Source organism: Neopsephotus bourkii, unplaced genomic scaffold (assembly GCF_033783945.1).
Source record: "Neopsephotus bourkii isolate Nb327-2 ecotype Australia unplaced genomic scaffold, CSIRO-AGI_Nbou_v1 NB_962, whole genome shotgun sequence".
NCBI classification, from domain to species: domain Eukaryota; kingdom Metazoa; phylum Chordata; class Aves; order Psittaciformes; family Psittacidae; genus Neopsephotus; species Neopsephotus bourkii.
The window spans coordinates 7529778-7556447 of record NW_026901456.1 but is presented as its reverse complement, the minus strand read 5'-3'; the positions used below and the strand labels follow the sequence as shown (position 1 = coordinate 7556447).

Below are 26670 nucleotides of genomic sequence, written 5' to 3'. Positions count from 1 at the left end.
TATGATTTTTTAATTTAATGTAAATATTATCTGAGAACAATTTTCTATCATTTTTACATTATTTATATTCATTGGGCTGAGTTATTAGTGTACTGATTTTAGCATATGGCCTCCTAAACATAGATGTGTTTCCTTCAGAAAGAGGTTATATAGCAAGCTTTAGATATCCTTGTAATGAATAGGATGAAATGCAAAAATGGTGTAGTAAAGCCACCAGGAAAAATAAAAATAGAAAGATCTTCCAAGATGAACTTGTAACATCTGGGAAACAGATTTAAGGAGTCTGACAAAGGAAGTGCCAACTTTGAAATGTTTTAGTGCAAGAGCTGTATCTTAACCATATACCTGGGTTTTTAGCTAAGCCTACAGTACAGACCACAGCATGCACACACAGATACACAGGCTAACAAAGATACCTACAGTAAGCAATGCATTATCTACAGTAATCAGCGAGTATGGGGCTACACATCTATTCTTCATCTGGACCTGAAAAATGCTAGGTAGGTTGGTGCAATCCCTCACTGTGCCATACAGACATACAGATTTCTTTGTGTGCTGTGCCTTGACAGCATCGATGAAAAACAGATAGGAGAGGAAGAAAAGAGCTTCAATTTTATAGTGCCTTTCTGAAACTGGCCAGAATCTATACATGAAACATGACACCTGGATGACGTGCCGATACTGAAAGTCTGATAACACTCCTCTTTCCCAGAGCTGCTTCTGCCTCCATTATTGGGACAGTATTGTTTTCCTTGAACCTTACCTTTAGAGGTTTGTCTGCCTGTGTGTCAGAAATCTCCCCTGGCACAACACATAACACTGAGCTATGCAACCACATCATTGTGAAGCATGAACTTGCTGATGGTCCTGAAGACGAATTGCCTCATTCTTCTCTAACAACCCCAGCTTTGCATCTTGAGGGGTAATAACAAAGCTAGCTATCAAACCTAAGGTGCAAAGCTGTGGCACTGAACCCACACAGATCTTGCATTTATTCACTCTTTGTCCAGCTAGAGCAGCACATGGACTTCTGCCTGATGTATCCTGCAACTTCAGGATATTTGGGTAAACTACATGGTCTCTGAGTTGTACATTTATTAATTCTAGCTGTCTTAGAAAAAGAATGAAGCAATTCAAAGCTTATGATGCTACACATGAATACTGCCAGCTAGACCATGTTGCTGAACACTGCCTCCACACAGTAGATACTTTAAAAAATGTGTTCTGATTTAAATGCTGTCTCTCAGTGTTCACCCTTTAAAGAGGAAATAATACTACTGTCTTTTTCCCCACCCCAAGAAACAACGAATCCTACTTCTGGCAATCTTATTTAACCACACTAACTTTAGAATCTTATACAGCGTTCTCACATGCAAGTATTGAAAGGAATGAAGATAACAGTCCAAACCTGCATGACTATTTTTAGAAGAGGCAAAAGAGAAAATTCTACCTGTGTAGTGTCCTGTAGCAAGGAGAAGCAGTAACTTCTTTCCAACTTCTTCTGGTGCTTATTTACAGGCTCCACCTACACCCTGTGATGAGAATCAGGAGAAACGAAACCAAATGCAACATGGAAAGGCTTCACTTCGTGGTAGCTGTGGAAATAATAGTACCATGTGTTGATTTTTTATTTCCTTATACACCAGCTGGCTTTCCTCCTGTTGTTTAGTGGATGACAGAAATGACACTTCTCACAACACAGCTGGCTGCCCCTTGCTTGGCTGTACTGTATGGCAGGGTGACAGGGGCAAATGGTGGAGGTACTTGGAAATATTGCCCATGAGCATCAGCTCCTCTTTCCTCCCCCAAAAAGTAGTCTCATGGAGTTAGCTCTCTTGTATGTGGGGTGAAACCAACAGGTTGAGCAGAGACCAGGCAAGCTGCTGAGCCCTGCTCCCATGAGTGCTGCTGGCTGGGCATGCTGACACTGCACCATCTGAAGGACCCTTTTGGTCTCCTCTTCCATTCATGCAAAAAGCAAGTGGGTGAGGATCTCCTCCACAGGAGAAGGAGAGTTTTTTTCACCCCATGGCAAGACTTTTTAGCCTTGCCAGAGTGGCAAGCTGTGCCACTGCTCACCTGGACTGTACCTTTGCTGTCACAGGCTGCAGGATACAACTGAGGTTGTTAAACATGGGCAAAATGAGACACAGTGCGATTTATCACCATTATGCACACTTTGGGGCAGTCGAGGTCTTGAGCTTTCTTAGGTCCTTGCACTGTTTCTTGTTTTGACATTACTGGGTCAGAATGCTCCCTCTTCTGCTCTCTTTGCTCTTCTGCCCTCATTTTTCTTATGTTTTTATGGACTCAAAGCCCTTATCTAAAATCAGCTTGCTTTGTCCTGGCAGGGGCTTTGCAACTCTGATGCAGGATCAACCCTGATTTCTTACTCCCTCTGGTGTTGATTGCTACCTCTATCAGCTGCTCTCAGTTTCTGGCAGTTTTGGTTGGTTTCAAACTGACTTACTCTTGACTGTGGGTCTTACCAAACAGCAGCCACAGTGATCACTTAAGCCAGCCCTTCTTCCTACTTCCTTGTCTAGCAGTGACTCAGAGGGCTTATTTCTGAGCTCTGGTTGTGGGTGCATGTCAGGGAGTGACAAAGATCCAGTGCTGCATGGGCACCAACATGGCCCAGCATGGGCCACTGCAGGGAACTGCACCTTCAAGCTCTCCTGTCTTTCTCCACCATACCTCTTCTGGCCTTCTCCATCAACTGTCTGCTTGCACTCAAGCATAAAGGAGACTTATCTCAGGGGAAATGGGCTTCTAAGTCACAGTACTGATCAGCTTGTTAGCTTTCAGCAATCTCTTTGTTATGTGATTGTTTTGGTTATGTGGTTTTCTTTAATCACAGAACTACCCCTTCAAAAACAACCCCCACCTCAATTAATCAATAAAAGTCCTACAGACACACCAGAACAAACTGGAAAGCCAGCAGTAAAGAAACAAATCCTATAAACAACTATTTTGAAAAAGTGCACCACCCCCCAAAAAAACCCCAAACCGTACACCAAACATCCTACCAAAATAAATAACCCCCAAGTAGAAGCTACCAAAAAATGCGAAAGAAGAAAAAAAAAATAAGAAAAATATTGAAACTGGTGTAAAACAAAAAGGAAAACCAAGCACCTAAACTGCCAAAGAATTGCTCAACTTGGGAAGTTAACTATAAATTGGCAAGGGAAGGGTGCTCATTTCAAGTCTCTTGCACCATCTCTTGAGCTCTTGCCACAGAGAAGCAGGGTGAAGCAGGTAATAATGGCATTTTCATATGAAAAAGAGAAGTTGGCTGGGGTGTTGTTCCAGTATAAGCACATCTAGTAGGAAAGCCAGCACTTTCACCCCACAAACCTGCTCAGGAGCTCCTGTAAAACTGCACAACTGTAGTTCTGCTCCTGTGAAAGCATAGTTTTGGTATTTGCAGTTGTGTTGGCTGCACATCCAGGGCAAGAGCAACATTTGCATAGCACAGATTTGTGCTGTCAAGGGAGAAGGGTGTGGAGGTTGATGCTTACTGTACCCCTCCTCTGAGCAGTGTCAGCCTATAGCAGAAAACTCGTCAGTCCCCACAGAGTGGCTTGAGCAATGAGCAGATGATGTACATCCAAAGTCTTTGGAATTAATATCAAGCTTGTGGAAACATAATTTAGGTTATGTAAATTCCTCCAAAGATGTCGGCCGCAAAGCAGTGTGCCTGAGAACTGGCACTGTGTTATCTAGGGTGTTGTCTAGGCACATTCTTTCGATTCTCCTCCACGTCCTGCCGGAAGCAGGGAGCGGAAGAAGGGGCGGAGTGAGCAAGCGGCTGCGCGGTGCTCAGTTACCAGCTGGGTTTAAACCACGGCAAGTACTGAGCGTACTTGGTCAAGGGATATTGGAGTCTGTTAATGATCATTGTGATGATGGCCAAGAGATAACAGATCCTGACATCTGGATGTTTACAAGTGGTGATATTTTTCCCTAAGCTTTTTTTTTTTTTTTTTGCTGCTTTCCTAGCTTCTGCCAACGAGAAAGGAATAGAAGAGCAGTATCTGTTACAGATAGGGCAAATAAAATCAGTTCCTCACAGCTGTTTAGCACTTCAGTGTTATAATTTGGGGTGGGGGAAATCCAAAGCCTGAAATACTGCGTGTAGTCTATAGATTGCCCATGGACTGTTCAGGTGCAACTAGCTTTTCACATGCTTACTCTGCTTCTGTTCCTTTAATCTTGTTACATTAAAAATCATTAAAATGAGATCCTAATTTCATGCAAATTAGCACTTTCAGTGGGAAAATAAATGGTAGCAGAGGATCTGGCAGAATAGCGTTGGGGAATTTTTATTGTACTTCCTGCTGCTAATTAAACATACGTTTGTGCTTAAATATTTATTATATATTACATATTTGTGCAAAAATATTTAATGAACAACACATTGAGCAGAGCTCTCCCACTAGAAGTGGAGGAAGCACTTGTGCAAGGACTACACAAATATGTGTCACAGGCAGATTCCTTACACTTGCACCTATACCCACTATGCAAGTACCCCATGGTCCATCCCTCCAGCACCATCTCTGCTGTCCAAAGGTGGCCCCTGAGCACTCCCATTGCACCCCTGCTACAACACAGTGCTGTGGTATTTCTTATCACTCACTGAAACTTCACTCCCCTATAGGGAGCAGTCCTGTCTCTGGCACTCCTGCTTCCAGCCAGGGTAACCCTTTCTTGCCCTCCATGCCAGGTCACACCTTGGTCGTGAATGACCACTGCTGAACAGTTACAGTCTGAATTTCCCCTTCTGTGGCGTACCAGCAAAACAGGTTATGAACTAAATTAATGCTCTCTCTTTGTTATGAAATCTCTCTGTAGCTCAAGCTGTTTGAGCTTCACTCCAGCAAAACAAAGGAAGGTGTAGACCCCGAGCAGTGGTTTGGGAAAGGAGAATGCTTTCACCACATCTTGGGAATAAACGTGGGTTCTACTGCTTAAGGAAATCTGCAGGGCCAGTTTCATGTCTGAATTGCATCAGGTATGGTTTGCAAATGTGAAATACTGCAGAAACAGCTTTTTTATATAAAAAAATGTAATCCCTGATTGATGCATATATAGTTCACCGAAGTTTAGTGGTTAAATTGTATAAATGTGAAACAATACCTTAATTTATACTCTCTAAATGCAGATTCCTCTGTGAAAAATCCCTGGGATATTACACATTAGTTTCAGCAGCGTCAGAAAATGTCTACATATAAAACTACATAAATGACTACACATAAACAAGGAGTCTGTTATGCTCTGCTGGGCAGTGTGAGGAAGCCACTTTCTCCTTAGCTTTACTACATCCCTAATGGAACTAGAGCAAAATCTGGCAGCTAAGGGATGTGTTGCATCCCTACCAAGGTGGCCTGCAAGAAAAAATGTGGGAAATTTTATCACAGAAAACCCTTGAGTTCTCATTTTTAGTACAGTGCTATGAAAGTTTTAAGAGAACAACAGCAAAATAAAACTTCCCTTTTAAGTCCATGGGGTTGCTAGCCAAGGGAGGGGAGGAGCAACATACGCTGTGTGTGTGGACATGGGTTTTGTGACAGGGAAGTACACCTGGACCTGAGTTTTCTGTGCTCCTGTACAATTTCTCTGAGATGACTTGAAACAGGACCCCAGGATCCTATCCTAGAGAAGAAGGATAAAAAAGCCCTCACAGTTTGTTCATATAAGCAGTCAGAGATGGGACTGTCAGTAAAGGAGAAGAGAAGCAGTTGCTGGGTACTGCAGAGGTGGCCTTAGGCTAACTTTGTGGCTGATGAAGCATGAAGTCCTGGCAAATTTGAGGTCCAGACACTTTAAAAATCACTTGTTTATTTATGCAGAGGAAACTTTGAGTCTACAGGACTTTTCAACTGATGAAATCACCACACATGCCTAACTGAGTTTCTCAACCCTCTTGTGATGACTAGAGAACAGTATAGATTGTGTACTTGATATAAAAAGCTGACTCAAACAGTAAACAACAACAAACACTCAGGAGGAACTCCTCATTCAGCATAGGTATGACTCCTGCAAGTGGTCCTTTTTTCTTCTGCAACATGGAGCCTTTCAACATGCCTGAGAGATTAACAGATCAGCCCTAATTTTAGATCAAATGTGCTCAGAGAAGTGGCCTTCAGAAAAAGCCCTGCAGTCGAACCCTTTTCAGCCCCACCTGGAAGGATCTTCTGCTTCTACAGATCTGAGCCATCACCTCTTTGCACTGTGCATTAAATATGCTGATCTTCTCCTTTATGATATACTGGAGTGTGTCTGAGAGGAAGTGCCAACACTAATGATGCCCTACTAGTACAGAATCACAAATGTGGTACTGAGATATAATAGCTGTTTTGCCAAATAACTCCTCTTCAGCCAACACTGTGGTAGCAGTCCCTGCACATAGGGAGACTAGCCACTGAACACAGCAATTAAGCTTCCATTTTTGTCAGTAAGGGGTTATATATATATTTTTTAAAATCAGAAACCAGAATTTATTTTGGGTGTTTGCCGTGGGTTCAGCAGTAGCAGTCATTTTTCTCCTTCTTAGTAGCTGGTGCAGTGCTGTGTTTTTGACTGCAGAGAACAATGCTGAGAACACCGATGATTTTAATTGTTGCTAAGTTTACCCTGATCAAGGACTTTTTCAGTCCCATGCTCTGCCAGTGAGGCAGGGCATGGGAAGCTCAGAGGAAGCAGAGACAGGACACCTGACTCAAACAAGCAAAAGGGGTATTCCATACTACAGCATGTCATGGCCAGTATATAAACTGAGGGGAAGGCCCAGATTGCTGCTCAGGTAGGGCTGGGTATTGGTCAGCAGATGGTGAGCAACTGTATTGTGCACTTTCCCCTTTTAGTTTTATATTCTCTCCCCTTGTTATTTCCCTTATTATTACTGGTGGTAGCAGCAGTGGTTTGTGTTATATCTTAGTTACTGGACTGTTTTATCTCAACCTGTGGGATTACATTATTTTGATTCTCCTCTCCATCCCCCCAGGAGAGGGAGTTGTGAGAGGTGGGGAGGAAGAAAGTAGGGAGTGAGAGAGCGGCTGCATGGTTCTGAGTTACCGGCTGGGCTTAAACCACAACAGTGCTGAATGAGAGGAAAAGACTTGGCCCTGCACTGAAATCATTGACAGCTTGAGACCCCTCAGAGCAGAAGAGGGCTTGGCTTTGCCAGCAGTTGCATGGCTGTCACGTAAAGGTCAATCCTAAGAGTCCTATCTGCAGAAACTGCAGTAAGGGTTCACCATATCAGTTTTCCATCCTTAGTCTCCTGCAGTACCAAAGCATGCAGAGGCAGCACTGTTTTGCACAAAGATGCTTTTTGCTTCAGTTCCCTAACTTTTCACTTGCTTTTAAAGAAAACCTTGTGACCATCCCCAGCTACAGCCCCGTGTCAGAGAGGAGACTTAGGGCCTCCATACCGTATTGTTTCTAGATGAGAGCAAGCCAGCAGGTCTGCGCCAGGAGTGCACCTAACACAACTCAGTCACTCTCAGGTGTACAGTCCCTGACAGCAAACAAAATGTTGTCCAAAGCAACCTCCTCCCCTCCCAGGAGCTGTAGTTCATAAAGTCTGGGGCCTTGGCAGGGAGTATTTTGCCCCACAGATCTGCTGATCCATGCTGAAGGAGCCAGACAGTGCCTGAGTGAGCTGGAGGGGAACCAGCACAGTATTTGTGACCCCAGGAACAGGTAAAACTGAATGGGGTTCTCAGCTGTGCCAGCATATGGGTAGCTGTGCCCCTCAACCCTGTCTGTCAGACTGAGCCATCAACTTGAATGACAGGTCTAACTATTACGTACCTGCACATGCATGATGGAAAAAATCAGTGTTTTAACTGAAGGGGATTAAAGGCCTGACCAGGAAATCCTGTGTCAGGTGAAAGCACTTACCATGACAAATGTTTGCTTCCTTGATCTTCGACACTAGGCAACTGCAGAGCAATTATTGGTGGTGTCTGGTTATAAAAGACAGACTCATGAGGAGTCACGTATCAGTGGCCTCTAGAGGCAAACATTTGTTTTTCATTTTTTTCTCTGTGAGGGGGTTGCTCTTGTTTTACTTTGAATACATCAGCTACAGTGGCAAGGTGAGCAAGAGGTTATTTTCTGTTCTGACTTTTTTTCTAGCTCTTCTGAATAAACACACCTGTGAATACACTGAGCATCGGGTCTCCTGTCTGTAGACCTAGGTTTAATGGCTGTTAGTGGAAAGCGTATTTAAGCCAAGCATGAACAGCCATTGAAAGGAGGTTCCCTCAGCTCTTAGATGCTCAGGACTGTAAGATCAGCTGTGGGAGATCAGCCACAAGTTGCTGAATCCAGAGAGAGCTGTAAAGGGCTGGGAAGCTGATTTATTTTATAACAGTAAAAGTTAGTGTCCTGGTTTTTGAAGAGATTTTCTGTGCATGGGGGGTGTTTTGTGTAGAGCTGCAATTTGTTCCCCAGAGAACTGCAGAGAGCCAGCAAATGAGGGTTCTGAAGTTAGCATGGAGAAAGATCGCTGTGTGCTGTCATCTCTGACTGGAGGGGAACAACTTAATTCTGTAGACAGGGTTGTTATTCTTGGGAGAAGAAGACTTTGATTAGGATTGTGTGAAAGAATTTGATTCTAAACACAGGTCTGGGTTTTGTAGGCCCAACAGGCTCTTTTGGGATTGCTCTTTGCTTTTTCTTTCTTAGCTCTATTTAGCCTCTTAAATTTTTCTTATTCCCTATTCCTCCTCCCATGTTGTGGAAAAAAGGAACAGCAGAGATTGCATTCTTGCATGTAGTATCCCAGGGAAGCTGCTATCATCAGGTGGAGGTCTCTGATCACTGACAGTCCTGAGCTCTTGCGCAGGTACATGAAAGAGCAAGTGAGGAGCCTGACTCCCCTGACACGGAGTGACAATTTACACCAAAGCTGAGCTCTGAGCAAACATGGGCCAAGGTGCCAGGCCTAGCCATTTCAGGAACAGTCTGCTCTCTCTTCCCTCCTACTACTCCTCTGTCTCCTGCTCAATGGAGTTCATTTTCCTCAGCATTGCTTCCACATTCCTGCTTGGAAAAACCCAAAGGCAATGTGCATACAGGGTAGATCAGTGAAGTTCAGTTGTATGCAAGACCCTGTTAAGCCCATTTGCTATTCTTAAATGATTCACATACTGGAAAATGCTAGAAAACCTATGGCATTGCTGACTATCCTTGCAGAACAAAAGAACTTGGATAAAGAGGCTTACAGATCATCCTACTATATTATGTATTTGCGGGAGAAATGAGGAAGAGTCTATGCTGTTACAGAGAGGAAACTGAAAAGGCTGGCATATGGGCTGCCACAATTACTCTGAAGGCCACGTTGTCATTATTTTCTCCAGGAAAACAAAGAGTTGGGAGGAAGGTGAGGAGTGAAGGGATTCCCAAATAGCCTCTCAATGGCGCATACCAAGTCATATCTCTAAATAAATCAGCGGGTAACATCCCTATTTGAACATGGAGAAGATGCATTTTTGGGGCATGCATATACATCTGTAATCCTGAGAGTAATAACATTATACAGACAGAGACACTGTTTATAAAATACAGTGTTTCTGAGTGTGTAAATAATCACCTTATATGGCTCCTGCTTTGAAGGCAGGCAAATACCTGTTTGTGCATCCTCACATTCTGCTCTGATAGCTTACCTGAAGAGTAAGCCAGACTTCGTCATATGTTAGGGGTTTGGCTCACTCAAAAAGCAGCGAAGGGAATACCTCAGTTGGGAAGTGGAGACACAATAAAAGGGTCTGAGAACTTGTCTCCTGCAGCTTTTAGCTGGTAGTAGAAGAGGCGCGACTATCTACTCTTGCTTGGTCACCAGGGAGAAAGTGCACTACAAAACAGGAGCTGGAAAACTCTTACATTCAAGGTCTTGTTTATGGGCAAAAACCAAGCACACCATATATGTGTGTGTGTATATAAAGCCATCAGTGCTAGTATAATGGATATCTTAACAGACTAACTCAAGAATCATTATTACATGAGCCGATTATTACTGAGAAATTGAACAATAATGCAGGTAGAATGCTTATATACAGAAAAAGTCACAATAATAACAATAACAGAATTAAAAATGTAACACAGCTCATTCCTCCGCTGTTTTGCTGTGTCCTAAGGTCAGTGGTTGTATGCTGGTGCTTTTGGTAGTGGGATATTACAGCAAGTTGTCAGAACCTGGAGTCTTTCACAGGCAGGAATGTGATGTTTGTGTTAATGGGTTGTTGGGTTTTTTCCTTCTTTTTTTTTTTTTTTTCTCAATCTTTTTTCTCTTTTCTTTTCTCTTTTACTTTCTTTCCCCCTTCCCTTACTTAAGGTCATATATGTATGTTTGCTCACACATATTTACACCTTTCTTTTTCTTCACTGGTCTGCAGCTCCAGGCTACATATGAATTTACTATATACAGTGACATTTACACATTAAATACAATTTCCTTGCTCTCTTTGCTCCCCCCAAAAACAGTTCTGTCCAGCTCCAGGTCTGCAGGTTGGGACTATTTATGTATTTTAATGGTTTGGCTGGGAAACATGTTTGTGTTTGCCACCTCTGCTATAGGGCTAGGCACGTTTAGCAGAGGGTACAGTGGTAGTGACTACGAATGGTAGGGTTGTTGGCACTTTTTCTTATAACCTCAACTATTTGCAAGTAACCTGGAAAAACTTAATTACGGTATTAATCAAAGCACAGTGAAAGATGTGAAGAGCTGTAGGAAAAAATCAGGAAAGCTGAAGGCATAAAATAAAATGCCATGGCCTTTAGTAAACAGCACAGTTCAGATCTTAGAGGATCTAGACAAATATTACCTTTTATATCACTATACCATTTCATGGAGCAGACGATAATCACGGCTAATACTTGTCCCAGCTGCACATAGTGTGCTTCTCTACGCTAAAGGTTTTTTCAGATGGAGTAATATTAGGGCTACTATGTTTCCAATTTTTTCTTTTTTTTTTTTTTTTAAAATGACAGCATAATTATAGGCACAAAAAGAAAACAAGAGGAAAGGACTAAAATTACGATCCATGAACAGTCCAAGTTAGAAGAGATTATTTGCTGCTAGGACAATGCCTAGGAAAAACTAGTGAAATAAATGAGGAAGAAGCCTCTTATTTTTTTTGTTCTCAAGAGCCGTGCTTCTCCAGGACTGATTAAGGCTCAAGTTCTTCAGTAAATTGCACAGTTAATTGCATGGTGCTGCGGTAAGTGCTATTGCTGTGCTGCAGCTCCAGAAAGAACTAGCAGATGAGAAAGTTCAGGGATCGACTTGAATCCAACTTTGCCAGCAGCTGAGCTAGCGTACCATGAGGTTCAGTACTGCCTGTGTTAGACTGCAGAGCTCCATATTGCTATGGCTAGTTTCTGTGACCTACCCAAACTGGCTAATACAGAGCTGAAACTAAATGTATAGCAGTAGTTTATCTTTGTTAACTGTGCTTCTGTATCTCCACCCAATGGCTTGAAAAGTTTCTAAGTGGAAATTAATTTGTGAATTGTAGATTCCCTTTTCTTATATATCCCTTTCCTTCTACTTAAAAATTATTGTGTTTCTTGATTTCCTTCTCAAGGGAATTACTGAGGCTCCAGCAGAGTGGGCAAGAATTTACTGCAGAAAGGACTTACCCTTAGGGCTGAAGGTTTCTTGCAGAACGACCAAATCCAGTCAAGCCACCTTGTGCCTCCAGCAGGCAGGAATACCTTACATTGCACAGAAATCTCCCTCATGAATGTTGAGGGTGAGGATGGAGGAGGAGTGGTCTTTGTCTTCCATTCTTTTTACAATGGGGATTTTCAACAATCAGCAGTCTTTCGACTGCTGATTTGGGACTGTTGAGCTCCTGTTTATCTGCTGCAAGGAATGTTTGCTTAGCTGGTGAGCTGAAGTGTGGCAAGTAGAGATTTCACCAGTTAACTGCCTCCAGAGAGGTGGATCACTGTGATGGATACAAGTCTCACAGAAAACAGAGCTCTGCTACTGGACTTAAGTTCTGTAACTTATCTGAAGAAAAATCAGAAACTGGTGTTTTCTGTTCTGGCTGCAAAATGCAGAGATAGTCAAGGTCTAATTCTTCTACTTCCAGTCCTTGCAGGCAATAGAATACGTTCAGGTAGTACAGTGGGACAAAACTGTAATTTCTCCTAAGATGTGACCTCATAGAATCAATAACCCTTTGGAAAGTCTTACTTCAAGATCTTAATCGTCTTTTCCAAGTCCTGGTTGTCACAGATATCCTGGCCCTGGGGGAGAAAGTAGAGGTTCAGTCTCATTCCCAAGAATTCTCGTAGGTAATGCCTAGGAGATAGAAAGCATCTATACAAAGTATACCTACCTAAGATTTATATGGGAAGTACAAGGCTGGAATGCACTTGCTTTTGGCTGAAACATAGCTACTTAATTTTTTATTTTTTGATTTTTAAAATTAGACCTGCAGTGGAGACCGGGACAGGTTCAAGCATCTGTCTCTATGCTCTCATCTTTGGAGAAAGGAAAAAGTAATGTTAGAGCTGCTAGTGTAAAGTTTGTATTTGAAGGGGGAGAATTTATGTTTTCTATGCTGCTGAAAGTCTCCCCTGGAAAGAAAGGAAAAAAACCCCACACAACCCTTGCACCCCCCCAGAAACCCAAACCAAAATAAACACCCCCACCCCCCAACCAACAAAAACCACCAAACAAACAAACAAAACACAATGGAGAAATCAAAACTTCAGAGTCCCAGGAAATGAGGAATTGCTGTCACTCAAACTTTATTAAAAACACCCATCTTAATCTCCTGAATTCTAGTAATTGTTCAGCGTTTCACTTGCAGCTAAGAAGAGATCAGAAATATGACACTCATATGTTATTTCCCACCAGGCATTATGCATAAGTAAAAGCAACAGCTCCTCTTTGCTCTTCTGAGTGGATTGCAGTCGGTAGGAGTTTTGCTTTAAGCACAGCCTGCATGCAAAAGGGCATCTTTCACTGAAGAACTTTTCCCTTCTTCTATTTTTTCTTTTGAATATAGTAGAAACTTCCCCTTTTGAGGTAGACAGCGTTACAAAAGAACCTAAAAGAAACAGTTATCACTGAGAAACTGAAAATATTACCTGCTATTTGATTAGTATTTCCTACTGCTGCCATCAAACTGAACTGCTAGGGACCCAGGGATTTTGAAGAGACCTGTCAAGACCCTGAGATGCTGCTCATTCTCTTGAATGGAGATATAAAAAAATGACATCTGTCCATGTACTTTGTTATTTATGGGACTGGTTGTCATATTCACACTGGAGGGAATAATTGGAATGATAGCCACTTTTTCGATTTTCTTCTATCTAAAATGTCTACCTAAATGTGAGGAATAACGACCAGCAGGCTGGTGCTGGCTGGGGATATTTGAAACAGGAGCCTGCCATTGGTAAAGCGCAGGACAGGGAGGTCCGGCATGTTAGAAGCAAAGCTGCTGGCTTGCCTCCCAGCAGCAAGCAAAAGACAGGGTGACCCACACCCGTTACCTGTGGCTTCCAGAGTCTCTCAAGAGAGGTAACCGCAGAGAGGTCGGGTACTTTCCCAAACAGATGCAGTGCCTCTAGAAAGACGCTGCTGCCACCTGCTGTGCTACTTTGCTTTTGACTGCACAAACCCAAGCCCTGAGTATAATGATATTAAAGCTCATGTTTTCCCATTTCCCATGATTTGCCTACTAGGTTAGAAAAAGATGAATTGCTTTGCAGGTTTTACCCTGATTTCCTTGTAGTGGTCCTGCATTCTGCACTAACCACACAAAAGTAGTTCACAAGGCATGGTAAAGACCACATCACCTTTCTGGCACATGAGGGCACAACAATCGTTTCCTGCCCATTGCTTGTGATTGGCAGTGTCACCTGGCTTCGACAGCACTGACCTCCACCACTGGGATTTACCTGCGCTCTAGAGCACATGACAGAGAAGGTAAGGAGGTAGGACATCTGTATTAGGGATCCTACACCCTATGGCCTTGCCTCCAAATAAAATTAAATGTTTAACTTCATGTTCTATTGATTATTTTAAAATCCAAAGCTATTTAACTTTCCCCCATGTTACTGCGAGGGTGGTGAGGCACTGGAACAGGTTGTCCAAGGGAGCTGTGCATGCCCCATCCCTGGCAGTGCTCATGGCCAGGTTGGACGGAGCTTTGAGCAGCCTAGTCTAGTGGAAGATGTTCCTGTCATGGCAGGCGGGTTGGAATTTTGTGATCTTCAGGGTCCCTTCCAACCCAAACAATTCCACAATTATATGATTAGGTTTTTGGAATTACAGTTCTGTGAAAAAGCTTTTCACTCCTCTGCAGATGGCAGTTCATTCAGAAGTGTTAGTTGTATGTGCAAAGTTGAACACCCACTTTCAAACCTACTCTCTGTAAGATTGTTTGTAATCTGAAGTGTCTGAAAAAGTGGCACCTTTTTTGCTCAAGTGACCGCTTTTCCATGGTTTCTTGTGATCAGAGTTATCAAAGTACTGGAAGATCCTCTGCCTACCATATTTAAACACTGTGATATGAACAAAGCAAAACAGCCATTCAGCACTGAAGACTATTAACACTCTTGCCTAGACGATTTGAGTGATCTCTGAAAAAGTGAAAACATGATAGAGTTAACATTTTGTAGGGACCTGTGCTGTGAAAGATTCTTGGGTGATTTAATCTTTGGTTCATATTATGGGTATGCACCTTTTACTGTGGACCATCTGTAAAGAACATAATACTTTTAATGTGGACCAGCTGTAAAGAATGTAATACTTGTACAGAGTGTGAAGAACAGAGCAAGTGAATGTAAAGAATGGAGTATTTGCAGAGAATGGAGAACTTGTAGTACTTGCACGCTTCATGGTAACTGCTAAACAGAAACTGGTGTAAAATTGAACGCAAGTGAAAGATTAATTGTGGCCTGGAGTAGAAAGCAATAACTGTCAGACTGCTCAGAGTTTGAGGACTGTCTGAGAGCTTGGCGCTTTGAGGATTGTCATCCATTAGTACTGTAATTATGTTATTTTTATAATTCAGGCATGTAACAAAGGGTGATTACAATGTAAAGGAATAAATGTTCTGCCAGTAACATGAACACTGCCTGAATAAATTATTATTATTATAAAATAATTACTTAGATGTGGAAAAATATTGAAACAGCTATTTAAGCACTCAATTTGTAACCACCTCATCAGTAGCAAGGTGATAAGGAGCAACCATTGTGAGTCTGCCAACATCAAACTGAGTCAAACTAATTTAACTGCTTTCTTTGGCAGTGTCCCTGGGTTACGGAGCAGTTTGCAAACTGGTACCAGGGAAACAGCTTTAGGGGCTGGTGGAGAAATGTGGTACCAGAAAGATGCTGGGAACACAGCAGTGACTACAAGTGGCAGCAGTGACAGGGGTAGAGGCTTGAAGCGCGATGAGAGGGCTTCAATCAGACAGTGGAGAGAGCAGAAGCAGACTGAATCTGGCTGTTGGCAGCCACCTCTCACGTCACTGCTCCTGATTTTCTCCTGCCTGAAGTCTAGAGTGCAGCACGGTCGTAAGTAGCTGCATAGAATGGTGTGACCCATTTGGAGCACAGCACATTAAGAAAGTTGCTGCTAAACAAACCTTTTAATGTTGAGAAAAATGTAAAGAAAGATTTAAATATACCAGGTAGGTTCAGTCTAGGGAGGAGAGACGATGAGGAAAGTCAGATACATAATAAACTGGCATAAAAAGAACAATGATGACTTACTCTCCATGTAATTGGCTTGGTTCTTTTAGGTTAATTCAGTATGCTTGGGGAATAACTAGCATAACAGTGAAATGCTACAGGAAGCAACTTAAGGTTTGGAATCTATGATATGGGAGGCTTATGAACAACAGGGGGACAAACACCAGTTAAGAAGGGTTCAGACATACTTGATGTGCTTCAGAAAAAGGGAAATTGAGTAAATGGCTTCTACAGTTTCTTTAAAATCATGTGTTTGATTCTACAGTTAGCATGAATAACACTTAAGCTTGCATGAAGTCACTGCATTTTTTTAAGCAAGTTAAACTTACAGGAAGAAAAAAATAACTAAAACAAACCACGCAGATTTTGCTGCTTAATTTTGGTAAAATAATATAAGTAACTTGATCTTCACGTTAACATTGCTATTCCATGTTGCCAACATCACTGAAAGCAGCTCAACAAATGTAACTGCTGTTTCTGAACTTTTTTCTGAAGAGAAGTGATGCTTCTAACAAACATAAAAAATGACTTCATTGCTAGTGATTTTATATTACAATTTAGATTAAGTTTTATTTGCATATTAGTCTTTAAAAGGAAGCTAAGGAAAACACGTACTAAAACCAACCAAACAAAATTAAAACCCTAAAATTACTAATGACAATGTATACTCACTTTTAAAAATCCTGCTATTTTATGACTGACTTTTTGAACACTCCAAACCAAAGTACTTTATTTCCACATATTATCAAAATAGCTATTTGTTTTCAGATTAGAGTAAAACCTCACAGAGGAAAGAAACGCATAAAACTGTACATCATTATTTTACAATTAGTGTTCAGATGCTTATTGGGTTCTGCAGGCAATTTCCTAAAGTCATAGATACAAAAATAGAGAATCATCTTTATTAATGAGGTATTCATTTGTTCAGATCAGATTTCTTGGGATACAGCCTTCTATTTGGACTTCAGCAGGCCACCCATTGTATCTGTTCTTCTTGCGGTCAGAGTGGTTTATCTGTTTAAAAATTTAAAAGTAAAAATAAAAAATAAAAATTTGGTACTCCATTTATGAACCAGTTTGTTCAAACTCATACAACAGAAGGGGGTAATGGGGTAGGACTGGGAAGCTGAGTAATACATTGCACATCTTGCTCAACATAATGGGTGAAAATTCCCCCAGTTTCTCTCTTACACAGAGTGCTTTACTTATTTCCCAGATGGCTGTCTTAATATACACTAAATTGAACACCTTTTTCCTGCAGAAGCTCTGTATGTGAAGAAGATTGCAACAGTATTTTAGGAAAAAAACCCAACCAAACAGCTATGAAAGTTTCATGAGCCTTTAGAGGGAGTCACTATCATCAAGCGAACTGACCTCTGTATTGGGTTTTCTCATTTCTGTCGGCCTCTGTCATACAAATGAGCACTCCTGGGCTTATAGAAAGCGAATACAACAAGGTCACAGATGCAGACAGAAATCTGATGTAAAAAACGGTACCTTTAGTCCTCCTGAAGCCTGAGGGCATCTTATTCAGAAAAGTTTTATAATGCAAATGTTGCCGTATTTGCATGGCCAGTCTGTGCCAGCCCAATTTTCACATAAATATAGGCTTCATTTTAGTAATCCTTGGAATTTGTTCTTCCAGAAGAAAATGTAAGTCTCTGTACAGCATGTCAGCTTGGACATTCTAAAACTGAAACTCTCTAGAATCACTGGTCACTTCTGAAATTTGTGCACAGACGGTTTAGTGCTGGTGTGGTTGAAGTCAGTACTGTACATGGCCCAGATCCAAAGCAAAGAATGATGACACATTAGAGAACTTGCTTTGTGCGACTGAGGCTTACTGAACAGACTACAGGTATAGCTAACACATGAAATCTGCACCTGAAGATTATACCTTATATACAGAAAAATAAGTGAAAATAAAATGAACCTGACCTTTTCTTTTTGGATGTCATCTGGCAGCCTGAAGCCTTTGGCAGCTATAAAAACCCAACTTGACCTGAACTTCATATTCCATATTTCTTTACTTCCCAGCTCTTCTACTGACTTTTTGGCGTCATTTTTCAACCTAGGAAAATGTAGTGGAGAAAAGCTTTAAAAATTCAGTATGTGAAAAATGCTGAACAAGAAACCAGCTGAATCATGCTTTACATTAGCAACTCAGGAGAAGCAAAAACGAGAAGTTTAAAAAACCCTGAAAGCTGTCTTAGTAGCATGCTGTTATGCTTCCAGAGCAAAGTTATTTTTCTTTCTCCTCTCCACCTTCCTGGTGTTAATACAGCCAGTTAGTAACAGCAGAGCAGAAACAAAAAAGTTTCTCAAATACTATTTGATGTTTCAGGCCTTCTTAAATAAGGACATCAATTGTTTATCAAATGAACGATTAAGTCTTCTGCTGTATAGTTACCATATAATGAATTTAACTAAAAAAACCCTCAAGGTTCAAAAGCACTTGAAGATTCAGATTAAGATGCCAGAAGGAATGCAAACTAGATACATTGTAATTGGAGGTGGGGACACCTTCTAACAGGTTACCTCTGTGACCCAGAGGTAAGAACAGTGCCCTCTAGGAGAATAACTAGTGCTTTCAAACAAATGTAATGCTATCTATCCATTTTTGGAATCATCAGCATACATGGTATGGGTAAGCACTGAATGGACATGGATTAAAAAACTTTTTAGCCAGGGAATGAGAGAACAACCCTGACTATAGAATGAAATTTACCATTCCTTTACACCATTATGCAATCGTAATTTTCAAGCTATTCATTGCTCTGTTCCTTAGCCTGTCATAGATAACTTGCTTACCGGGTGCTTCCATCATCATGAGTCACCATCAGAAGGAGAGACTTTTCTGGAGCATTTTTAATGAAAGCCATCATCTCTCCTGAGTGGTCTGTTGAATCAATTACAAACTGATTATACATTACAAACATATCACATTCCACTTACTTTGAACCTGCTTTCACTTTTTGGCCTCATCTATTCAAAATGAGACCTAACTAGGCTTTTTATGTTTACAGGCAGAAGACTTAATCCTGAAAAGAACAGAAAACTGCCAGCTGTCACTGAAGGCTAGGAGAGCACGAACTGGTCTGCATTTCCCAGTAGTAAACACAGATACTTCTGAACTTCTATGAAAGTCATTTATGTGCAGGGTGAGTATATAGGTGGCTTCTTATGCTTACCTCACACACCATTATACATACAAGCTAAGCATGGAATAGGCCGGGAGAAGTCACTGCTACTCTGAGCTTCCTACTAGCATGCTAACTACAGAGCTGAGTTACATACTTCACTGTCCACCCACTTTGATTAATTGGCAGCCTATTTGCAGCACTAAGGTATTTATTTGTTTTGCAATTGCTAAACATACATGAGACACTTGTCTTCCATATAAAAAAACTGTAACAGGCACCCTGGAGACATTACTGTCTATATACCGTATATGAATTGTAGCCCCATGATTAGCCCCAGTGCATTCTATTTTGATGTAAGGTCAAAAGCATTCTTAAGTGGTCAAAGAATCGTATTTCAGTGCACTACAGCATTCTGTTTTCCTTACTAATGGTAATGAAATTGCTATTGTTCAAAGTTTGGAAAGTGTGTTAGGAGCTAGTCTTAAAGTAGATCATCTTTCTAGCTATATGGAAGGATGGTAAGAGACAGACTACCATATTTCTTATGATGATTTTACAACTAAACTAGAAGAAAATATGTCAAGAAACGGAATTTTTCTGAGGGAAGCATCTGGATGTGGTACCAGATTAAGTGCTATTCCTACCAGACTGAAATAATGGAGGGGGAGACACTTAAAAAACAGCAACTTGACAATTGAAAAAAAAAAAAAAAAAAAAGACAATTACCTATCTCAACCAACAGGAGAAATTCAGCTTATCAGGCTAAATTTGTCATCAGATCTGGTCGAAGCATATTTTATGAAGAAAACAGCTGTTTGTTTCTAGCTGATCCCCATCAATACTGCAATCATAGTAATTTGAAAGTGTAGGATAATCATGTAAGTCATTCCTTAACACTGAAACACTAACAGAAGTTCTGTTAGACTCTTTTCCTTACCTCCTTTCCACATGTCAAAAAATTTTGTTGATGTAACTTTTCCTGTTTTATCTGTAATTAAAACAAGAAGTTGTGTAAATAGGAGCAAAAATTATTAAAATCAATCAGCATATACAGTGTTTTCAGCTAAAGCTAGGCACCTCTATTTTTGTGTATTACTGGGCCTCTTTTGCTTAGGTTTTTAAATTGGAAGGAATATGGAATAATATCAATTTAAGAGAATATTTCGTTTCATGTAGTCTTTGAATCATCAAATTACAAAGACATTTTTATTACTTTTTATTTTAAAGAAGAAATTCATTTTACTGTGTCCTTCCATGTTTTTGTATCTACATATACTAAACTAGATCACAACCATAATAGTAAAAATGGTTACACCTAAGACTGTTTGACTGAGCTTTAACACTATTCTGTGCAGTGTTTCAGATGTGAAGGCCTTCATACCATTTGAATGTCGGTGGACAGAAACTGAACATTCATCATTACTGCATGAGAAATTAGGCACGCAAACAATTAGTAACAAAACATTTTGGTCAATATTCATCATTAATTATGCTGCAGCTTAGATGGCTATCTATTTAAATAACACATGTACAAGTGGAAACACTTTTCAGATTTCTAAATCCATGTCAATTGTGTTAAACTGATTTTTGTTATCCAAGACCCTGGCTGGATTCCTGTTACTGAGAGGGTCTTTTCCATTTAGAATGCACCAGCTCATTTCTAGTAACAAGATCCAGTAGTTCCTGATTCCTTTCTGGCTTACCTTTTAACCATATAGTGTGAAATCATAAAAGCAGACACTTTTGAACATAGGACTCTAAATGGAAGGTTTATTGTGTGGATGAAGGGAAAAGGTGGCAAAAATGTGTCAGCCGTAAAAGCATTCTAGAACTGGGTTTATTCTGAGCAGAGATCACAGAAAATGTTTACATAAAAAAGGTATGTCTGTGTCTAGCACTTTTTTCTCTTACTTACAATTCACAATGGCAATGTTTATACCTCTTCCAACATTACCCTTCTCTTCACTTATAAGCCTGGAATAGGAGTAAACACGGTATCAGTATGATGCATCCATCCAGAAGCTCTGACCCAAAGTTATATTTACCAGTGCTAAGTCATTTACTGATGGTCATATTTTCTTCAGTTATTTAATTCAAGACTTTGTAGCAAACAAGAGCTATGGCATAAATATCTTCTACATTTTATTAGTTTCCTTCAACCATACACAATTAATCTTTTAAAATGAGCCAGATCAACAAAGTACTTCATACAAATATACCCAGAAAAATAAAGGAGAAAAAGCCCTAACCCAAGATAACATGTGGTTTTGTGGCAGTATTCTATGTGGACTATAGCACAAAAGATCATAGCAAAGGTTTTGAAGTCATTCTACTTGTCTATTTTGAAAAGCCATGAAAGAACCTGACTTTGAGAAGGTGTTGACCATTCAATGTACTGTAAACTTGCTCTCCTGCACCATGAAAACTAAAAATCATACTTGAAGCTAACAGTTGAATGTATCTTACATAGAGGAACAAAAAAAAACCCTGATATTAGGTATTTAACAAAAAAAAAACAAAACCAAACCAACTCTTTCTGCTGCTGACCAAAATGAAACACCCTTCTTCACACTACAAAGCACTTGCTTAGATTTAAAGTTGGACAGTTACTCACAGCTCATCCTCAAAACAAATTTTAGCCAGCTTTTCTTTGCCACCGCCACTAAGAATCCGATAGGCATAGCTCCCTGGTGAGCAGGGAGACCAGTGATCACATTTCTGTCTTTTTGGGACTGGAGCTACAAGAAGAAAGATGAGAAGATCATTTATTGGATGGTGCAAAAACAATTTATGGAAAGAATCACTTAATATCAACATGCTAAGCTCAAACATACATATACAGAACCCAGTCCTGCCAGGTTTCCAGTATCATGGGGTGCTGGTTTTGGATGGGGTAGAGTTAATTTTCTTCACAGTAGCCAGTACGGGTTGTGTTTGGAATCTGTGCTGGAAAGTGTTGATAACACAGGGATGTTTTAGTCTCTGCTGAGCAGTTGCTTACACAGAGCCAAGGCATTTTCTGCTCATCACACCACACCATCAGTGATGGCTGGGGATGCACAAGGAGCTGGGAGGGGACACAGCCGGGACAGCTGACCCCAACTGACCCAAGGGATATCCCATATCATATGGGGTCATGCTCAGCATGTAAAGCTGGGGGAAGAAGAAGGAAGGGGCATTCATCCAGAGTGATGGCAATTTTCTTCCCAAGTACCTGTCACGTGTGATGGAGGCCTGCTCTCCTGGAGAGGGCTGAACACCTGCCTGCCCATGGGATGTGGTGAATAAATTCCTTGTTTTGCTTTTCCTGCATGTGCAGCTTTTGCTTTACCTATTAAAAACTATCTTTACCTCAACCCATGAGTGTTCTCACTTCTACCCTTTGGATTTTCTTCCCCATCCCACCAGGGGGAAGTGGGTGAGTGGCTGTTTGGGGCTTAGTTGCTTGCTGAGGTTAAACCACAACATATGGCAACATTATCTCACTCAGGGCTTTAAGTTATTGACTTTCAAACAGCTGCTGGGCCAAAAGTGAGATTATTTAGGGAAAAATGTCCCATATAATTTGATTTAATCTGAATCCAGGGTGATTATTTTGTGATATTTCATATAACAGGAAAGAAGGGCTGGAGGGTTGAAGGTTTACTACCCTGAAGTTCATAATGATTTCATTTTAAGGCTTTTTCACTTTATGGCAACATAGACATAAAATGAGGAAAATGTACATATTAAGCCACCCAGTCAGATCTGAGACAAAAAGTAATGAGAATTTAATTACAAAGTGTGGTTAGTGATTCAACACTTTACCATAACTATAAAATGCATGTGATAGAACCAAAGCTGCAGCTACAGCTGTGTGCTTATATGCCAGCAAACAAATAAGGTGTTCTTACATTACTATTCAATTAATTATATTTGCATACTGGCAAATATAGGCTGATACTGTGTTTCTTGAAAGACAGCGTCTTAGAAATAGTTCAGACTTGTACTTTACAGAGCCAACTGCATTCTTACCATAGAACATATTTGTTAGCTAACAAGCCATTTATCATTTATCGTGTAAATAGGCAACATCACATATAACATAAGGAAAAAAAAAAGAAACACAACTACACACCCCTCAACACTGGTTTCTTTCCAATGTCTTGAAGATTAGCCATAGGTGTTATTGTCTTTTGGGTTAAAAGAGCAGCGAGTAAGTATCCCAAGCACCAAGCAGCCAACAAAGTCACCAGAATCCTTCCTAATTTCACAACACCTGCCAGGGAATGAGGGTAAGAAAACCACAGAGACATAAAGATGCTTTCATAGCAACACACAAACTCTTGTATTTTCTTTGGCATTGCTTCAGAAACTGATTACTTCTGACACGCTATGTTAGCCACAGCCTTCAGAGGCAATTTATTTGTTGCATTCCCATCTCTGACAATCCCTGTTGTTCCTAAAACTTGATCTTCAAGCAGAGACCTCCCCACAAGGCTCCTCTCAATCCACACCCTGTATACCCCGAAGAAACATGAAGTTCAACTTAATCCTCCTGGGATTTTGACTCTGGAATTTAAGTACCAGATATACACATGACTTTATGGGTAGTATGCAGTTACTACTGATTTTCTGTGACAGGCAGACACTACAGGAACGGTTTGAAACACCAACCATAAAAGGAACTCCCTCCATCCACCCTTTTGACGTGCTGGGTAAAAGTAACTGAAGAAGGCCCAAATAACTTCACACAATGAGCTTTGACTACATTTAAACATGACTAGAGTGACTGTTTCACCTTCTCTCAGTTACATGACAGCTTCCCTGGGCTGTATTAGCAGTGCATCTCTACACTAGGAAAACCATGGGATTCACAATTTTCCTATGAAAAATATGAATAAATTCCATAGTGGGTATCATCTCCTCTTCCTTGTCATCAGAAATGCTAACATGCATTCCTGATCTAGAAGAAATGCACTACCTAATTTATAAACAAGGAAGTATCACACTGCAATTGTGAAACTGATGTTTGTATGTCATATTTCCTGATCTGTAAAGAAATATGCCCTTGAACATAATGATCTGTTAAAAGGAAAAAGGAAAATTTTTAGTTTCATAGGCCTGAAAATCAAGTTCAACAGAACCAATGTCCAAAAATATCGAGTATGTTCACTTTGACAATCTGCTAGAACATATTGTTGTATTATATAGCCTAAATCTTCCTTGAACCACTTTACATTCCTTTCCTTCCTTGAACTGCTACTAAGATTTCTGCCCTACCCCTTCTCTAGAATACGACCAAATTGTTCACTTGCTCTCCTCAAGTCCAGTTTTGCAGGTCCTACCAGTCTCCCGTGAATTCTGCCAAATTAGTCTGCTTCTTTTACTGCAGAACGGATACACTAGTCCAACACACACATGATTCTGGAGGCTCTACTTCTGATTATTCATGCCACAAATAAGTTTGGACATTGAAGTTAGGAACATTGAAGGTTCTTCTGTAAATAATTCCAGTTTCTCATTTGTTGAATCAGGAAAAGAATTAAAAAAGAGGACAGTAAACCCTTTTAAGATACTGATCTGAGCTCTTAAAACGTTCTGTGACATTGTATTCATTGTATTTAGGAGTCACAAGTACGTGCATTTGTGTGACTGTAACAAAGATACTCTGAGAAAGTTACTGTATTTTCATCAAAGGATTAAGATTGAGAAAGTAATATAATGAATCTTCAGAGAGATAAAGCATTTTCAAATTATTTCCTCAGTCTAGAGAAATCTGTCTCTCCCACTGGTAGTGATACAAGCCTGCACCAAAATAATACTGAAAATTACTCCAACATTTCATTCATACAGTGAAAGTGGACAAGAACATTGACAAAGTTCACATGCACAAAGAAGGAAGCTGCTGGAACCGAGCAGAATTAAACTTACTTGCCTTTTCTATTTTGAGTGTGTATACATATATGTATAAACACACTCTCTCTATATATAGAAAAAATATATTTTACACATATAAATATATATATAATATATACTACATATATATTTGTAAAATCAGACCTATACACAAAACATAATTTGAAAAGGAGATTAAATCACCATTTTCAAAGACAAAACTTGGAAAGAATTAAGTGGAAACTACAAGTCTATTTAAAGATTTCAGCGATTATTTCTTTTCAGGGTTTGGGGTGCATTGTAAAGATCTCTGAGACCAACAAGCCAGGTTTTAATTTGCTTTTTCTGTTGTTCGTTTAGCAGGTTTGTCTTTACAGTGATTTAGCACTGTTTTTCATCATAATTGTGGATCAACTCTGTGGCAAAATAGGCTCAACAATTCAGCATTTTACCTAAGCAGAAGGGAAAATACAGACTATCTAACTTCTGTTTCTATATTCCATGTTTTACTTCAACAGCAAGCTGCTTAAACTTTTCTCAAATATGACTTCTAAGGTTTAAGGAATACATTTACCGAATCTTCTACATAGTTCAACTCCTGTTTTTCCTTTCTTAGGTTCATAATGCACTGGGGGGCCGCACTGACCCCATCTGCTGGGTCCAGCCAGATCTCTTAGCTTTACTGAGGTTACATATCCTGCACATGTATACTCTTTTTTTTGAGTACCTGCAGAGACATGCAGAAAACTCTACACAACAGCAGTTAGGCCATAAACTCAGGCAAACATAGGATAGTTAAGGGAGCTTAAGATTTGCTATCCACAGCAGTTGGGAGTTATAAAAATCGAAGTCCAATCTACATTCAGGAAAACAAGACAGTGTTTTTGTTGATTTTTAAGGCTGTGGCTCCTCGACCCGCTACTTGGCACAGAACGGAGGAGCAGGAAGGGGACAGCGTGCCACAGAGGTGCTTGCTATGCTCTGAGAGGTGGCACAAACCTTCCTCTCTCCGTTTCCGCCACAGAGAAGTACTCAGGCAGAGATACTCAGCAATACTTACGGTGCCAGATAGGCAAGAGGAGCAGGAAAGAAGGCACCATGGGTGCTGATCCTCTTTCAGACGCTGCCCGAGGCTCAGCTCTGAGACCTAGCCCCAGCATCAGCCCCTCCGCCCCGGCCCGGAAGCTCGGCTCACCCTGGCTTCAGAGAACACCGTCGGGAACAACCTTCCTGCCCCGACCTCCCTGCCACAGGGCTGGCCCGGTCAGCGGGCAAGCGGGTCCAGATCACCCACCTGAGGAGGGCGCAAGGAGACAGCGAGGCACCGACAGCCTCGGCGGGGGGTACCGGGCGGCGACAGCGGCGCCCTGCTCACTCGGCGCCGCGACCCCCGCACCCGCGGGGCTGCTACTCACATTGTCGGTTCAGCCACATCATTCACCCGCCCTGCCTCCTCGTCTTCGTCCCTCTCCCCCGCCTCGTCCTGCAGCCACTGGGACGGGTGCGGGAAGGGGAGCGTCCACCTGTCAGCGCCGCACCGCCCCGACGCCGCCGGCGGCACAGCACGGCACGGCACGGCACGGCACCGCCGGCCGAGCCCCGTCGCCCTGGGCCATTTCCTCTGCCGGGGAGGCCACCTTCTCTGCCCCTTGGGCTTTTTCCTGGTAATGGCCAGGGTTTGCCTAGTGTTTCAGCTATCGCTATGGCAGAGCAGAGCCCCACTGTAGCCCCCTCCTTCCTCCAGTCACCGCCACAGCACTGCGATGACTCAAGTCCTATCACGGGCACCAACTCACACGGCTGTACCCTTGAATCATCTTTTCTTGTCGTGGGCCCTGCTGGTGTTGCAGACAAAGTGTCATGGAGCCTTTGGCTGTTTCCTCCCCCCTGTGGTAGCTTGGTCAGTTCTCAGTTGCCA

The 26670-nt window shown here is 41.3% G+C and overlaps 1 protein-coding gene and 1 long non-coding RNA gene across 3 annotated transcripts; one reads left to right on the top strand and one right to left on the bottom strand.

Moving 5' to 3' along the window:
* Window positions 1-12451: 12451 nt before the first annotated feature.
* Window positions 12452-19805, top strand: LOC133215263 (uncharacterized). The gene is made up of 3 exons (XR_009726357.1): window positions 12452-12522; window positions 13741-13957; window positions 18759-19805. It is a non-coding gene; the product is annotated as an uncharacterized LOC133215263 (long non-coding RNA).
* Window positions 16246-26284, bottom strand: FAM3B (FAM3 metabolism regulating signaling molecule B). Of its 2 annotated transcripts, XM_061359186.1 has the most exons (8): window positions 26168-26284; window positions 22993-23133; window positions 21490-21613; window positions 20791-20855; window positions 19813-19863; window positions 18544-18631; window positions 17671-17803; window positions 16246-16746 (listed from the first exon to the last, which is right to left on the bottom strand). In XM_061359186.1, exons 1-8 carry the CDS (start codon window positions 26187-26189, stop codon window positions 16657-16659), a joined length of 714 nt encoding a protein of 237 aa, XP_061215170.1. In that variant the 5' UTR covers window positions 26190-26284; the 3' UTR covers window positions 16246-16656. The 2 variants fall into 2 exon arrangements, with proteins under 2 accessions (XP_061215170.1, XP_061215169.1); XM_061359185.1 differs by lacking the exon at window positions 26168-26284 and having other exon boundaries at window positions 20791-20849; window positions 22993-24781.
* Between the last annotated feature and the right edge of the window lie 386 nt (window positions 26285-26670).